At 37.5% G+C, this 16,099-nt stretch overlaps 1 protein-coding gene across 15 annotated transcripts in view; it reads left to right on the top strand.

The window, feature by feature from the left end:
• The window catches only part of ASCC1 (activating signal cointegrator 1 complex subunit 1), a 151,115-nt gene that overhangs the window by 77,593 nt on the left and 57,423 nt on the right, over positions 1-16,099 (top strand). For 10 of the 15 annotated variants that reach the window (XM_023547051.2, XM_023547052.2, XM_023547049.2 and 7 more), the window contains one exon: positions 2,566-2,619. The exons of 3 other annotated variants lie outside the window; for them this stretch is intronic. In XM_023547051.2, the coding sequence (XP_023402819.1) occupies positions 2,566-2,619 (54 nt within the window). Of the gene's footprint in view, positions 1-2,548; positions 2,620-14,617; positions 14,842-16,099 lie in introns of all 15 variants that reach the window. 2 more of the 15 variants (XR_010318123.1, XM_023547058.2) reach the window with 2 other exon arrangements.

The raw sequence follows: 16,099 nt of genomic DNA, 5'->3' as shown, positions 1-16,099 counted from the left end.
TGGATTCCAACTCATAGGGACCCTATAGGACTGAGTAGAACTGCCCCGTACAGTTTCCAAGGAGCGCCTGGTGGATTCGAACTGCCAACTTTATACAACTGCCAAAACACTGAGAATCATGGCCCAGCCAAGTTGACACACAATCGTAGCCATCACAGAGGGTGTTGGTAGTAACGATCTAGTTTTCATAGAAATCAGTGCTTCCTTCATGTTTTTGAGGTTAACAGGAGACAGGCAGGGTGACAGTTTAGTACTTTTAAAAGTAATGTAATGTAGATCTTGTGAATACCAGGACAAAATGGGGATAGCTGCACCAACTTCGTAAGATTATGAGGATTGAATTAATCTATGTGAAATGTTTAAAACAATGTTTGACACATACTAACATCATTAAAATATACATCAAAAAATGTTCGCTATTTTGTTGTTGTTGTTGTTACTGCCACCCCTAGATCCATTCTAGGCATTGACATTTTGCAACCCAAGCTATTTCTGAGACTAGCCTAGTCATCCAGAGCCGTTTCTACTGTTAACACCATTTTTTAGTTGACTCAGGCCTTTGGTGAGCAGAGGAGCCTACTTTGATTTGGGCGATTTTGTGTGGTCTTTTCATTTGGGACAGGACAGAACAGGGCTCACACTGAACCAGAAACCTGGTAGAGAAAATTTGAGTCTCTAGGCAGATCCCCAAATTAATTCATTTGCTTTCCTAGCGGATCTCTTACTGGGTTTCTCTTATCTCAGTTGTAATTGAATGTTTCTAATCTTAATTCAGCGGGTAGTGAATTTTGAGAGGGAGGGAGGAAAACACTGGCATAAAATTAGTGTTTTGTGTTCTGGACCAGATTTTTTTCCCCTGGAAACCTAGCATGTGCCTAAAAAGCACATTCATGATCCTGCCATAAAAACCAGGGGCTCATTGTTCTTCACTGTCTCAAAACATTTCTACTAGGTTAGGATTTTTTTTTCGTTGTACTTTAGGTAAAGATTTACAGAACAAACTAGTTTCTCATGAAACAGTACACACATTGTTGTATGACATTGGTTAACAACCCCACGACATGTCAGCACTCTCCCTTCTCAACCCTGGGTTCCCTATTACCAGCTTTCCTGTTCCCTCCTGCCTTCCAGTCCCTGCTGCAGGGCTGGTGCGCCTCTTTAGTCTTGTTTTGTTTTATGGGCCTGTTCAATCTTTGGCTAAAGGGTGAACCTCAGGAGTGACCTTATTACTCTCAGGATTTCTGCAGTCTCTGTCAGGCCAGCAAGTCTGGTCTTTCTTTTTGAGTTAGAATTTTGTTCTACATTTTTTTCCAGCTCTGTCTGGGACCCTCTATTGTGATCCCTGTCAGAGCAGTCAGTGGTGGTAGCTGGGCACCATCTAGTATCACTGGACTCATTTTGGTGGAGGCCATGGCAGATGTGGTCCATTAGTCCTGTGGACTAATCTTTCCCTTGTATCTTTAGTTTTCTTCATTCTTCCTTGCTTCCAAAGGGGTGAGACCAGTGGAGTATCCTAGGTGGCCACTCACAGGCTTTTAAGACCCCAAGACGCTACTTATCTACTGGTTAGAATTTGAAATCTAATATGGATCATTTACTTTGTTTTCTAAGTCATAACTATCCAGATGCTTTCACTGTGTTCTAGAACTGCTGTGTATGGGGTAGATTACTTGTCAACTTCATGAACAGAAACCAGGAATGATACTAAGATAGCAGTTCTCAAACGTTTTTGGTCTTATAATTCCTTTACATTCTTAAACAAAAGAGCTTTTGTTTAGATGGGTTATATTTATCAATATTTACCTTGTTGGAAATTAAAACCGAGAAATTTAAAAGAATTAATTCATTAAAAGAAATAGTAATAAACACATTCCTTGTTTACATAAACAGCATCTTTTTAATGAAAATAACTTTGTTTCCCAAATCGAAAAAGAATTAAGTGAGCAGAAGGGCATCGTTTTATATTTTTGTAAATCTCTTTAATGGCTGACATAACAGAAGGCGGAGGATTCTCATATCGGATTCTCCATTCAGTCCATCTTGATATGTTGTTTTATTCAAGTTTATAAGAAGGCGTGACCTCATACAGATACGTAGTTAGAAGAGAGTATTTTAACGAACTTCTCAGATAATTGTGGCTATTCTTTGATACTATACTAAAACTTGAAAAGTCATAGTTTCTTAAAGGTCGGCTGCAATGTGGAATCTGAAACCGTATCAGTGACCGTTTCCTTCTCTGTTACCCTAAAACCCGTTGGCCTAGCTTGCATTTTGACTGCATCTTTTACCCACGGGTGATTTTGTAACATTGGTCGATTGGAAAATATTAGCTCAGTGAGTTACGCAGATCTTTCAAATGTTGACACATTTCATTGTGCAATATAAAAATTAATGTATTATGAGTGAAACCTGTGAGAGCCAGAACTCGACAGGACTGCCTTGTTTTTCTGGGTCTTGGCAAGCTTTCCGCCTCTGACACAGTGCAGTCTTAACCACTTTTCTATCCCTCATTTTAGTGGACAATATTTGTGTTGTCCTTCTCTAACAGGTTACTGCCTCACACAGGTTCTGGCTTTTGCGGGTTTTACCATTATCGCCACCAGTCTCATCAGAAAACCTGTAAGTATTGGGAAGCTGTTAAGCTCATCATGGCAGATACAAGTTTTCAAAAATTCTAATTTTTGCTTAAAAGCTTGGATTTTATTATTGGCAAAAAATGCCGACAGTCATTTTCCTTGAAGTTCTTTTTTGAGAAAATGTCTGCCAAATACCCAAATCTAAATAACCATAATTTGTCTGTCAGGCATTCTTTCAAGTAAAAATGATGTTCCAAGAACAAAGAGGCTAGTTCAGCTTACAAGTCAATTTCACAAATGCTTTTCCTTTAGACAGCCATCTACTTAAGTGTACGGTTTAACAACTATATATATTATATATATAATATTGTATATACATATATAATTTCATCACACAAAGCATTAAAAAGACGTATGTATACTCGGAGTGAGATTTAGTAAGATTTGCAATTTTTACTGTTTCATCAAGGATAAATGAAAGTGGCTTTTTTTTTTTTAAACTGTGAATGTGTAGTGAAGAATATAGTATTACCAGTACAGTTTGATGCCATTGCTTTTGTACCATGTTGGAAAGGCAAATAATGTCATATAATTATTATAAAACAGTTTTAACCTTGCGGACCCCCTAAAAGAGTCTTGGGGACCCCCGGAGGTCCAGAGATCACAGTATGAGAACTGCTAATCTAGTTAAGGTTTTATTTTTAACATTTAAGATTATAGTTTCCAGGGAAATTACAACTTACTTTTGCTTAGCACTTATTCTTGCCTGGCATCATGCTTAGTATGTATAGCTTACAGTTAATCTTCACAGCATTTGTATAAGATAGGTACTGTTATTACGCCCATTTTATAGTTTAGGGAGGTACAGAGAGCTAAGTAGCTTGGCTCAGGAACACTTAGACAACAGAGCCCTGCCCTGCCTATGCCGCGATGAAGGCTTTCAGTGTGTATATGCTAGGTTGAGTATGATAGACTGTGCTCCCATCTTAGTCTTAGAGTAAAATGGAAAATCTGGACCCACTTTTTTGTGTGTGGTAAAATTCACATAAAATGAAAGGCACCATTTTCACCATTTACCAGTGTTTTTTAGTGGCATTTAGAACATTCACAGTGTTGTGTAACCATCACCACTGTCTAGTTCCAGAACTTTTTATCACTCCAAAAGGTAACTCCGTACCTATTAAGCACCCACTCCCCATTCTACCTTTCCTCCCAACCGTGGGAACTGCTAATCTGCTTTCTGTCTGTGGATTTGCCTGTTCTGCATATTTCATATAAATGGAATCATACTATATGTGTGGTCTTTTGTATCTGGCTTCTTTCACTCAGCATAGTGTTTTCAAAGTTCATCCATGGCATAGCATGTATTAGAACTTCACTTCTCTTTATGGCTGAGTAATACTCCATTGTATGTATATACTGCGTTTTGTTTATCCATTTGTTTTTTGATGATGACCCACTTTCACAATGTCTTAATGTCATAGTTTTCTATTCCCTTGAAATAGAGCTTATGCTTTTATAGGGCATCATGGGCACTCAGCCTGCCCTCTGTTAATTTGTTTCAGTATCCTCTGTGATGGGACTTATTTAATTGTTGTCAGTACTTGTTTAAACCTTACTATTGTAAAACTAAAATCTATGATAGCCTGTAAACATGGAATTAACATGAAACCCTATGGAAAATTTACATGGGGTTAGAATGTTTCAGCAAACAAAAAAGGGAACTTTTCCTGATCTAAGGCTTCAGGTCTCTTTTAGCATTTCTGTGGCATGGACTGCACAGTTTTGAATTTCTCTGTTTTTAAGGCTCCAGAGGGAAAAAGAGTGCTCCCTGGGAAAGGGTAATTAGCTTGAGTGTTTCTGATGGATATGTTTACCTTTTGCTTCAATGGTTAGACCCTCAGTTCTATAGAAGGTTTTCAGGTTTAGAGAATAATAGACCTTTGTGATGGGAAGAAGATAAGGGCTGTAGAAGCTCAATGTCTTTTGAAGACAGTGCACAGACATAATTTGTACCCGCACTAATGGAAGGGTAAGTGCTCAGAAGGTGAATACACCCTTTATTTTCCCACATATCCAACCCTTACACTGTATACTTCCTGTTGTCAAAGCTTTGTAAGTTAAAAGGTCTTGTGAAATGTCCACTGAATACATTAGTGTGCATCAACCAAGAACATTTTGGAGTAATTCCCATCCCTCTTAACTGCTCTGTTTTTCCCTTTTCAATTGCCCATTCCTCTTTCACAAGAAGAGACATGTTTGTGTTATTTCAGAAACGTTTGTAAGTTCCACTCCCCAAATCTACAGCGTCAAAGGGACTTGTTCACCTCTTATGTAATTCAGTTTTAGAACTGTTTGAATGCTTCCTTTGTGCGAGGTATTTTGCAAGGCTGTGCAAATGATACAGAGTTGAGTAAGACATGGCCCTGTTTTTAAAGACCATTCATCTTTGTGTTTCTTTATGTGAAGAGACACTGCTCAATACAAGAGGCAATGGGGAGAAGCCACATGGTAATAAAAATACAAACATTCAGCTTTCTTCGTGTGATTTTATTTTAAATGAAGGATTCCCTAAAATGATTGAATGTGAAGTGCCTGACCTTTAGAAGCATGGCACCACTTAGGTCAGATAATTTCCCTGGAAACAGAGACTGGGACAGTGTAGCTACACTTGTTGATGCATCCCTGGGCTTGGTGAAGCATGATTGGGTAAGGAATTTGTGGCAATGTTTTACTCAGTACGTAGTAGTCAGCTCTTATTGAGGTTTATGTGTTGAACGTAGTAGCTATTCTCTATTCATAGGGTTTTAAAAAAGTGAAAGGTCTAAAACTATCAACAAACAATGTAAATCAGGACTAAGGGGGAATTCTGGAGTTGAAGTGTTCTAGGGCCTTTTTATTTTTTTTGAGGGAGAGAGTGTTAAGATATTATTTAAGGCAGGTGGGGCCAAGATGGTAGAATAGACAGACGCTTCCAGTGAGCCCTCTTACAACAAAGACCCAAAAAACCAAGTGAAATGAATATATTTATGACAAGCTAGGAGCCCTGAACAGGGCAATATTAGAAAATGAACTGAGGGGCAGGGGGAGGAAGAGACGTTTCAGAAGTGGAGAGGAGTTACCGGACCTGAATCTCCGGAAGCCCTCAGGTACCATTCCCGGGAGCAGCTACAGCAGGCTGGTACTAGTATTCAGCCGCAGTTTCCTCAGGGAGAAGCAGCCAGCCACACAGCCTACTAACACCTCCGGAACCAGAGAAGAACGGCGCTCTCGGCAAAAGCTAAGTACTTGTGTATATTTTACTGCGCCCCTCATCCCAAAGCCGACTTCAGCAGCCGTTCATTTTCCTGGGCCTGAGATAGGCCCTGTTGAACGCCTACAGCCATCCTCCAGGCTCTGGAGAAGGAATAAATTGCCAATTGGGGTAAAAGATAATTTGTCAGCTCCACTAATGGGGGGGCTCAGGACAGAAGCGGCTCCTGTCCAGGCATAAACAGTCCGTGGACTTTGAGTGGTTTTCCCCTCTGCATGGACCTGCGTGGGCCTATTTCAGGAGAATAGGCCCTTGTTGGCAGACTACAACTATTTCAGCTGTGCGGTGGAGAGGTGGGTGTTTGATGTTTGACACCACTTTGCCTATTAAACAGGGTCCTCTCCTACCCACATAAGGGGCCTAAGGACTGGTAGCTTCACTCAGGTCACCCAGCCACCTGCGACAGGGGTCCAAGGATAACTGGTACCTCCCAGTCCTTAAAGCCAAAAAACACTGGGTGCCCATGGTCCGTCTGCAGAACCCACCCACCTGTACACTCTAGGGAACAAGGACAAGCTTTCCTCAGAGACACTTTGGGGATGATTCTCAGCCTCCTGCCTTGTTCAGAGTGTGACCCCCTGCTGCAGTAAGACACTGGTACCTACACCAATCACCCCTGCCCCTCTTAAGACTGTAGGACAGAGCCTATACCACACACTTGATGATCAGCTACCTGGGCACCTAAGCTGAATCCATATAAGAAAAGTGAATAGACTCCTAAACTAATACACTTTATAACAGCTCTAGCCACCTGGGGACAGGACATCAGAGCTCCAAAGGTGAAAATAATCAAGCTAGCTCACTCATGCAACCCATTTGGGTGTATCAAAACAAAACAAAGAAGCTACAATACAATAAGCGAACATAAAATAAACTAATACAATAACTTATAGATGGCTCAAAGACAACAATCAATGTCAAGTCACATAAAGAACCATGATTGCCTCAACAAACTCTCAAAACAAAAAATCAAGGGATCTTCTAGATGAAAGTGCATTCCTGGAATTACCGGAGGCAGAATACAAAAGATTAATACACAGAACTCTTCAAGACACGAGGAAGGAAATCAGGCCATACGCAGAACAAGCCAAGGAACACACAGATAAAGCAGTTGAAGAAATTAAAAAGGTTATTCAGGAACATAATGAAAAATTTAACAAGCTGGAAAAATCCATAGACGGCAATCAGAAATTCAGAACATTAACAATAAAATTACAGAATTAGACAGCTCAGTAGAAAGTCAGAGGAGTAGAATTGAGTGAGTAGAAGGCAGAATTTGTGAACTTGAAGATAAAGCACTTGGCACCAATATATTTGAAGAAAAATCAGATAAAAGAATTTTAAAAAATGAAGAAAGCTTAAGAATCATGTGGAACTGTATCAAGAGAAATAATCTACAAGTGACTGGCATTCCAGAACAAAGAGGGATAACAGAACATACAGAGAGAATTGTTGAAGATTTGTTGGCAGAAAAGTTCTCTGATATTGTGAAAGGTGAGAAGATATCTATCCAAGATGCTCATCGAACTCCACGTAAGGTAGATTTTAAAAGAAAGTCACCAAGACATATTATAATCAAACTTGCCAAAACCGAAGATAGAGAATTTAAAGAGCAGCTAGGGATGAACGAAAAGTCACCTACAAAGGAGAGTCAATAAGAATACGCTCAGACTACTCAGCAGAAATCATGCAGGCAAGAAGTCAATGGGATGACTTATATAAAAAATTGAAGGAAAAAATTGCCAGCCAGGAATCATCCAGCAAAACTGTCTCTCAAATCTGAAGGTGAAATTAGGACATTTCCAGATGAACAGAAGTTTAGGGAATTTGTAAAAACCAAACCAAAACTACAAGAAATCCTAAAGTGAGTCCTTTGGTTAGAAAATCAATAATACCAGGTATCAACCCAAGACTAGAACACTGGACAGAGCAATCAGATGTCAACCCAGATAGGGAGATCAGAAAAATAAATCAAGATTAAAAAGAACTCTCAAAACAGGGAGACAGCAATGTTATTATTTAAAAGGAGACAACATTAAAACAATAAAGAGGGACTAAGAAATGTAGTCCTACGTCTCTCATATGGAGAGGAAGACAAGGTGGTACAAAGAAATAAAAATTAGGTTTAAATTTAGAAAAATAGGGATAAATAATAAGGTAACCACAAAGGAGATAAGCTGTCCTACACCTCAAAATAAAATAGAAGAACAAAATAGAGACTCAACAGAAACAAAATCAACAACAATGAATATAAGGAAAAGACAATTATAAAGATAACCTACTCAGCACAAAACATTAAGTGGGAAAAAGAAACTGTCAACAGCACACACAAAAAAGACACCAAAATGATACCACTAAATTCATACCTATCCATAATTACACTGAATGTAACTGGACTAAGTACACCAATAAAGAGACAGAGAGTGGCAGAATGGATTAAAACACAAGATCTGTCTGTATGCTGCCTACAAGAGACACACCTTAGACTTAGAGACACAAACTAAAACTCCAAGGTTGGAAAAAAATATATCAAGCAAACAACAATCAAAAAAGAGCAGGAGTTGCAATACTAATTTCTGACAAAATAGACTTTAAAGTGAAATCCATCATAAAGGATACAGAAGGACACTATGTAATGATTGAAGGGACAATACACCGGGAGGATATAACCATATTAAATATATCTGCACCCCATGACAGGGCTGCAAGATACATAAAACAAACTGTATCAGCATTGCAAAGTGAGATAGACAGCTCCACAGCAATAGTAGGAGACTTTAACACACCGCTTTCGGTGAAGGACAGAACATCGAGAAAGAAGCTCAGAAAAGACATGGAAGATCTAAATGCCACAGTCAACCAAATTGACCTCACAGACATATACAGAACAATCCACCCAACAGCAACCAAGTATACTTTCTTTTCTAGTGCACATGGAACATTCTCTAGAATAGACCACATATTAGGTCATAAAGCAAGCCTTAGCAGAATCCAAGACACTGAAATATTACAAAGCATCTTCTCGGACCATAAGGCCATAAAAGTGGAAATCAATAACAGAAAAAGCGGGGAAAAGAAATCAAACACTTGGAAACTGAACAATACCCTGCTCAAAAAAGTCTGGATTATAGAAGACATTAAGGATGGAATAGAGAAATTCAGAGAATCCAATGAGAATGAAAACACTTCCTATCAGAACCTTTGGGGTACAGCGAAAGCAGTGCTCAGAGGTCAATTTATATCAATAAATGCACACATACAAAAAGAAGAAAGGGCCAAAATCAAAGGATTATCCCTACAACTTTAACAAATAGAAAGAGAGCAACAAAAGAAACCCTCAGGCACCAGAAGAAAGGAAATAATAAAAATGAGAGCAGTACTAAATGAAATAGAAAACAGAAATATAATTGAAAGAATTGATAAACCACTGGCCAAACTGACAAAAGAAAAGCAGGAGGGGAAGCAAATAACCCAAATAAGAAATGAGATGGACAACATTACAACACACCCAACTGAAATTAAAAGAATCATATCAGATTACTATGAAAAATCATACTCTAATAAATTTGAAAACCTAGAAGAAATGGACGAATTCCAAGAAACACACTACCTACCAAAGCTAACAGAAACAGAAGTAGAAGAACTAAGTAGACCCATAACAGAAGAAGAGATTGAAAAGGTCATCAAAAAACTCCCCCCCAAAAAAAGCCTTGGCCCGGATTGCTTCACTGCAGAGTTCTACCAAACTTTCAGAGAAGAGTTAGCACTAATAACTGCTAAAGGCATTTCACGCATAGAAAAAGGACGGAATACTCCCAGACTCATTCTGTGAAGCCAACATATCCCTGATGCCAAAACCACATAAAGACACCACAAAAAAAGAAAATTACAGACCTATATCTCTCGTGAATGTAGATGCAAAAACCCTCAACAAAATTCTAGCCAATGGATTTCAACAACATATCAAAAAAATAATTCACCATGACCAAGTGGGATTCATACCAGGTATGAAGGAATGGTTCAACATGAGAAAAACAATTCATATAATCTATCATATAAATAAAACAAAAGACAAGAATCACATGATTTTATCAATTGATGCAGAAAAGGCATTTGACAGAGTTCAACACCCATTCATGATAAAAAAAACTCCTCAGCAAAATAGGAATAGAAGGAAAACTCCTCAACATAATAAAGGGCCTTTATACAAAGCCAGTAGCCAGCATCATCCTAAATGGAGAGAGCCTGAAAGCATTCCCACTGAGATTGGGAACCAGACAAGGATGCCCTTTATCACCACTCTTATTCAACATTGTGCTGGAGGTCCTAGCCAGAGCAATTAGGTTAGATAAAGAAATAAAGGGCATCCAGATTGCAAGGAAGAAATAAAAATATCTCTGTCTGCAGATGACATGATCTTATACCCAGAAAACCCTAAGGAATCTTCAAGAAAACTACTGAAACTAATAGAAGAGTTCATCAGAGTATCAGGATACAACATAAACATATAAAAATCAGTTGGATTCCTCTACACCAACAAAAAGAACATTGAGAGGAAATCACCAAATCAATACCATTTACAGTAGCCCCCACGAAGATAAAATACTTAGGAATAAATCTTACCGGAGATTTAAAAGACCTATACAAAAAAAAAAAAAACTACAGAACACTTCTGCAAGAAACCAAAAGTGGGAAGTGCATAAGTGGAAAAACATACCTTGCTCATGGATAAGAAGACTCAACATTGTAAAAATGTCTGTTCTGCCAAAAGTGATCTATAGACACAATGCAATTCTGATTCAAATTCCAACAACATTTTTTAACGCGATGGAGAAACAAATCACCAACTTCATATGGAAGTAAAAGAGGCCCCGGATAGGTAAAGCATTACTGAAAAAGACGAACAAAGTGGGAGGCCTCACTCTACCTGATTTTAGAACCTGTTATACCACCACAGTAGTCAAAACAGCCTGGTACTGGTACAACAATAGATATATAGACCAATGGAACAGAATTGAGAATCCAGACATAAATCCATCCACATATATTAGCAGTTGATATTTGACAGAGGCCCCAAGTCAGTCAAATGGGAAAAGACAGTTCTTTTAACAATTGGTGCTGGCATACCTGGATATCCATCTGCAAAAAAACGAAACAAGACCCATACCTCACACCATGCACAAAAACGAACTCAAAATGGATCAAAGACCTAAATATAAAATTTAAAACGATAAAGATCATGGAAGAAAAAATAGGGACAACGTTAGGAGCCTGGCATAAACAGTATACAAAACATTATTAACAATGCAGAAGAGAAACTAGATAACTGGGAGCTCCTAAAAATCAAACACTTACGCTCATCCAAAGACTTCATCAAAAGATTCCCTACAGACTGGGAAAAAGTTTTTAGCTGTGACATTTCCAATCAGCACCTGATCTCTAAAATCTACATGATACTGCAAAAACTCAACTACAAAAAGATGACCCAATTTAAAAAATGGGCAAAAGATATGAACAGACATTTCACTAAAGAGGACATTCAGGCAGCTAACAGTAGATGAGGAAATGCTCATGATCATTAGTCATTAGAGAAATGGAAATCAAAACTACAATGAGATTCCATCTCGTTCCAACAAGGCTGGCATTAATCCAAAAAACACAAAATAATAAATGTTGGAGAGGTTGTGGAGAGACTGGAACACTTCTACACTGCTGGTGGGAATGTAAAATGGTACAACCACTTTGGGAATGAGTTTGGCGCTTCCTTAAAAAGCTAGAAATAGAATTACCATAGGATCCAGCAATCCCACTCCTTGCAATGTGTCCTAGAGAAATAGGAGTCTTTACACGAACAGATACATGCACACCCATGTTCATTGCAGCACTCTTTAGCAACAAAGGTGGAAACAACCAAGGTGCCTATCAACGGATGAAAGGATAAATAAATTATGGTATATTCACACAGTGGAACACTAAGCATCGTTAAAGAACAGTGATGAACCTGTGAAACATTTCATAACATGGAGGAATCTGGAAGGCGTTATGCTGAGTGAAATTACTTGCAAAAGGACAAATATTGTATAAGACTACTATTATAAGAACTTGAGAAATAGTTTAAACAGAGAAGAAAATATTTTTTGATGGTCACGAGAAGGGAGAGGGAGGGAGGGAGAGGGGCTTTTCACTAATTAAAAAAAAATTAGATAGTAGATAAGAACTACTTTAGATGTAGGGAAAGACTGACTTGATTTGTAAACTTTCACTTAAAGCACAATAAAAAAATTTTTTTTAATTTCAAAGATGATATTATTTAATGTTAGACTTAGCTAAGCAAAATGCTCATAGTAAACATTTAAGGGTAAGTATAAAAATAGTAATTAAAAAAAAACCCACTGTTACCAAGTCGATTCCAACTCATAGCAACCCTGTAGGACAAAGTAGAACTTCCACATACGGTAGTTGAGAAATGGGATGTATAAATTCCAAACAAGTAGAAGGAAAAGAGGAAAAAAGGAACAAACTTAAATTCAGTCCAGAAAGGGGAGGGGGACTACACACACAGAAAAAATAGGAGGAATAGAAATAAAAAGTAATACAGAAAGGTCCAGATGTATAAGTATAATATATGTTAATGGAATAAACTCAACAGTTAAGAGATTGTAAGATTAGATATAAATAAAATTAAGCCATGTGCCCTTTACAAGAGACACATCTACAGCATAAGATTGAAATAATAGAGAGGAAAATGATATAGTAGGCAGATACCCAAAGAAAGTTGTCATAGCAGAATTATTATCGGATACAATAGGCTTAAAGAAAAAATGTATTATTAGCAATAGAGGAGGTTATTATATAATGATAAAAGGTTCCATTTGCTGGGAAGATATACCACTCATAAATTTGCATAAACATAGTAGATTAATCAAAATTTGTATGATTAATTTTTTATTAGGGAGAAATTGAGAAGTCCATTATCATAGGAGGAGACTGCAACATGTCTTAATTATTGATAGGTAAAATAGATAAAATTCAGTAAAGACGTAGAGGATTTTAACAATTAATAAGCTTAATCTAATAGCCATTTATGGAATTATATACCCAGCAATTAGAAAATTCATATCCTTTTCAAGCCCATGGAACAGTTAAAAAAGTTGACCACATCCTAGATCATAAAAAAAAAAAAAAGATCATAAGTAAGGTTTAATAAATTTCAATGAGATGGTACTTCATAGACCGCTTTTCCTTTACCATGATGCAGCAAAATGAGAGGTCTGTCAGAAAAAGATTATTTTTTTTCAAATCCCCGTGTATTTGGACATTAAGAAAACACTTCTAAATAACCCATGTGTCAAAGAAGAAATCATAATGAGGATTTATAACATTTAGAACTGAGTAATAGTGAAAATACTGTAATTCAAAATTTGAGGTATGGTGAAAGTGATATCTAAAGGGAAATTTATAGCCTTAAATGGTTATGTTAGAAAAGAAAATTAGGTAAGTATCTAACTGAAGAAATTAGAAAAAGAGCAACAGAATAAACCCCCAAAAAGAAGAAGGAAGGTTATAAAGGTAAGGGCATAAATTAATAAAATAGAAAACAAATACGCAATTAGAACCAATATAGCCAAAGTTTGGTTATTTTGAAAAGATTAATAAAAAATAAAAACTTCTGGCAAAACTGATCAAGGAAAAAGAGAAAGGTCTAACTAAACAATATCAGGAATGAAAAAAATTTTAGTAAGTAATTTTAAAAATAAGAGAATATTATGAACAACTCCATGCCAAGAAATTTGAAAGCTTAAGACAAAATGAGGAGAATTCCCAGAAAAGTAACTTATCAAAAAGACTCAAGAAGAATAGAAAGCCTAATAGTCCTATAAATATTAAAGAAATTTGACATTTCCTACAAAAAACAAAACCAAAAAACACAACAATCGCTGGGCTTAGATGGTTTTACAAATGAATAATATTGAATTTTCAAGGTACAGGTTGTTCCAATCTCATACAAAATCTTCCAGGGCATAGAAAAATTCCAGCCTCTTTTCAGCTTATTCTTGAGTCTATTATAACCTTGATACCTAAATTAAATATAGTATAAGACAGGAAAATTATAGGTCAACCTCACTTATAAACAGACATAAAAATCCTAAACAAAATATTGACCAACTGAATACAGTAGTATATAAAAAAGAAAACACCCATGATCAGTTTGGGTTTATATCATCTTGGGTCATTTCACATTAGAAAATCTATAAATTAACCACATTAAAGATTGAAGCAGAAAGGCATGTAATATCTCAATGTATGCAGAAAAGAATTTTATAAAACTTAACATGTACTCATAATTAAAAAAACAGCTCTGAGCAGACAAGGGATGGGGGCATTTCTTCATTCTGATGAAAGATATATTCACAAATGTCTTCAGAAAAATACCACTTTCTATGTGGAAAAGTTGGAAATATTCCCTTTAAAATCAGTGACAGGACACAAACACCTACTATCAACACTTTTATTCAAGGACTTAGCCAGTGCAGTAAGGCAAGAAGAATAAGAAATTAAAGGCACAAGAACTACAAAGGAGAAAACAGAACTGTCATTATTCACAGATGATATGATTATGTAGAGAACCCTAAAGACTCTGTAGATTAAGTTATTAGAAATGATAAGTTTAAGGTGATTGGCTATAAAGTCAGTATACTAAAATCAGTTGCTTTTCTGTTGTCATTAGGTGCCATTGAGTCAGTTCTGACTCATAGCGACCCTATGTACCACAGAACGAAACACTCCTCGATCCTACACCATCCTTACAGTCGTTGTTATGCTTGAGCCCACTGTTGCAACCACTTTGGCAGTCCATCTCCTTGAGGATCGTCTTCTTTTCCGCTGACCCTCTACTTTACCAAGCACGATGTCCTTCTCCAGGGACTGATCCCTCCTGACAACACATCCAAAGTATGTAAGACTCAGTCTCAGCATCCTTGCTTCTAAGGAGCATTCCGGTTGTACTTCTTCCAAGACCGATTTGTTCGTTCTTTTGGCAGTCCGTGGTATATTCAATATTCTTCGCCAACACCACAGTTCAAAGGTGTCACTTGTTCTTCGGTCTTCCTTATTCATTGTCCACCTTTCACATGTATATGATGCGATTGAAAATACCATGGCTTGGATCAGGCACACCTTAGTTTTCAGGGTGACATCTTTGCTCTTCAACGCTTTAAAGGGTTCTTCGCAGCAGATTCACCCAGTGCAATGCGCCTTTTGATTTCTTGGTTGCTGCTTCCATGGGTGTTGATTGTGGATCCAAGTAAAATGAAATTCTTGACAACTTTGATCTTTTCTACGTTTATCAAGATGTGGCTTATTGGTCCAGTTGTGAGGATTTTTGTTTTCTTTATGTTGAGGTGTAATCCATACTGAAGGCTGTAGTCTTTGATCTTCATCAATAAGCGTTTCAAGTCCTCTTCACTTTCAGCAAGCAAGGTTGTGTCATCTGCATAACGCAGGTTGTTAATGAGTCTTCCTCCAATCCTGATGCCCGTTCTTCATATAGCCCAGTTTCTCGGATTATTTGCTCAGCATACAGATCGAATAGGTATGGTGAAAGGATATGACCCTGATGCACACCTTTCCTGACTTCAAACCACGTAGTATCTCCTTGTTCTGTCTGAACAACTGCCTCTTGTTCTATGTACAGGTTCCTCATGAGCACAATTAAGTGTTCTGGAATTCCTGTTCTTCAAAATGTTATCCATAGTTTGTTATGATCCACACAGTTGAATGCCTTTGCATAGTCAATAAAACACAGGTAAACATCCTTCTGGTATTCTCTGCTTTCAGCCGGGGTCCATCTGACATTAGCAATGATAATCCCTGATTCCACGTCCTCTTCTGAATCTGGCCTGAATTTCTGGCAGTTCCCTGTCGATATACTGCTGCAGCCGTTTTTGAATGATCTTCAGCAAAATTTTGCTTGTGTGTGATATTAATGATACTGTTCGATAATTTACGCATTTGGTTGCATCACCTTTCTTGGGAATAGGCATAAATATAGATCTCTTCCAGTTGGTTGGCCAGGTAACCGTTTTCTAAATTTTTTGGCAAAGTCGGCTGAGCAGTTCCAGTGCTGTATTCGTTTGTTGAAACATCTCAATTGATATTCCATCAATTCTTGGAGCCTTATTTTTTGCTAATGCCTCCAGTGCAGCTTGGA

The sequence above is a fragment of the Loxodonta africana genome, chromosome 16 (genome assembly GCF_030014295.1).
Source record: "Loxodonta africana isolate mLoxAfr1 chromosome 16, mLoxAfr1.hap2, whole genome shotgun sequence".
NCBI classification, from domain to species: Eukaryota; Metazoa; Chordata; class Mammalia; order Proboscidea; family Elephantidae; genus Loxodonta; species Loxodonta africana.
This window is presented reverse-complemented; position numbering and strand designations above follow the sequence as displayed.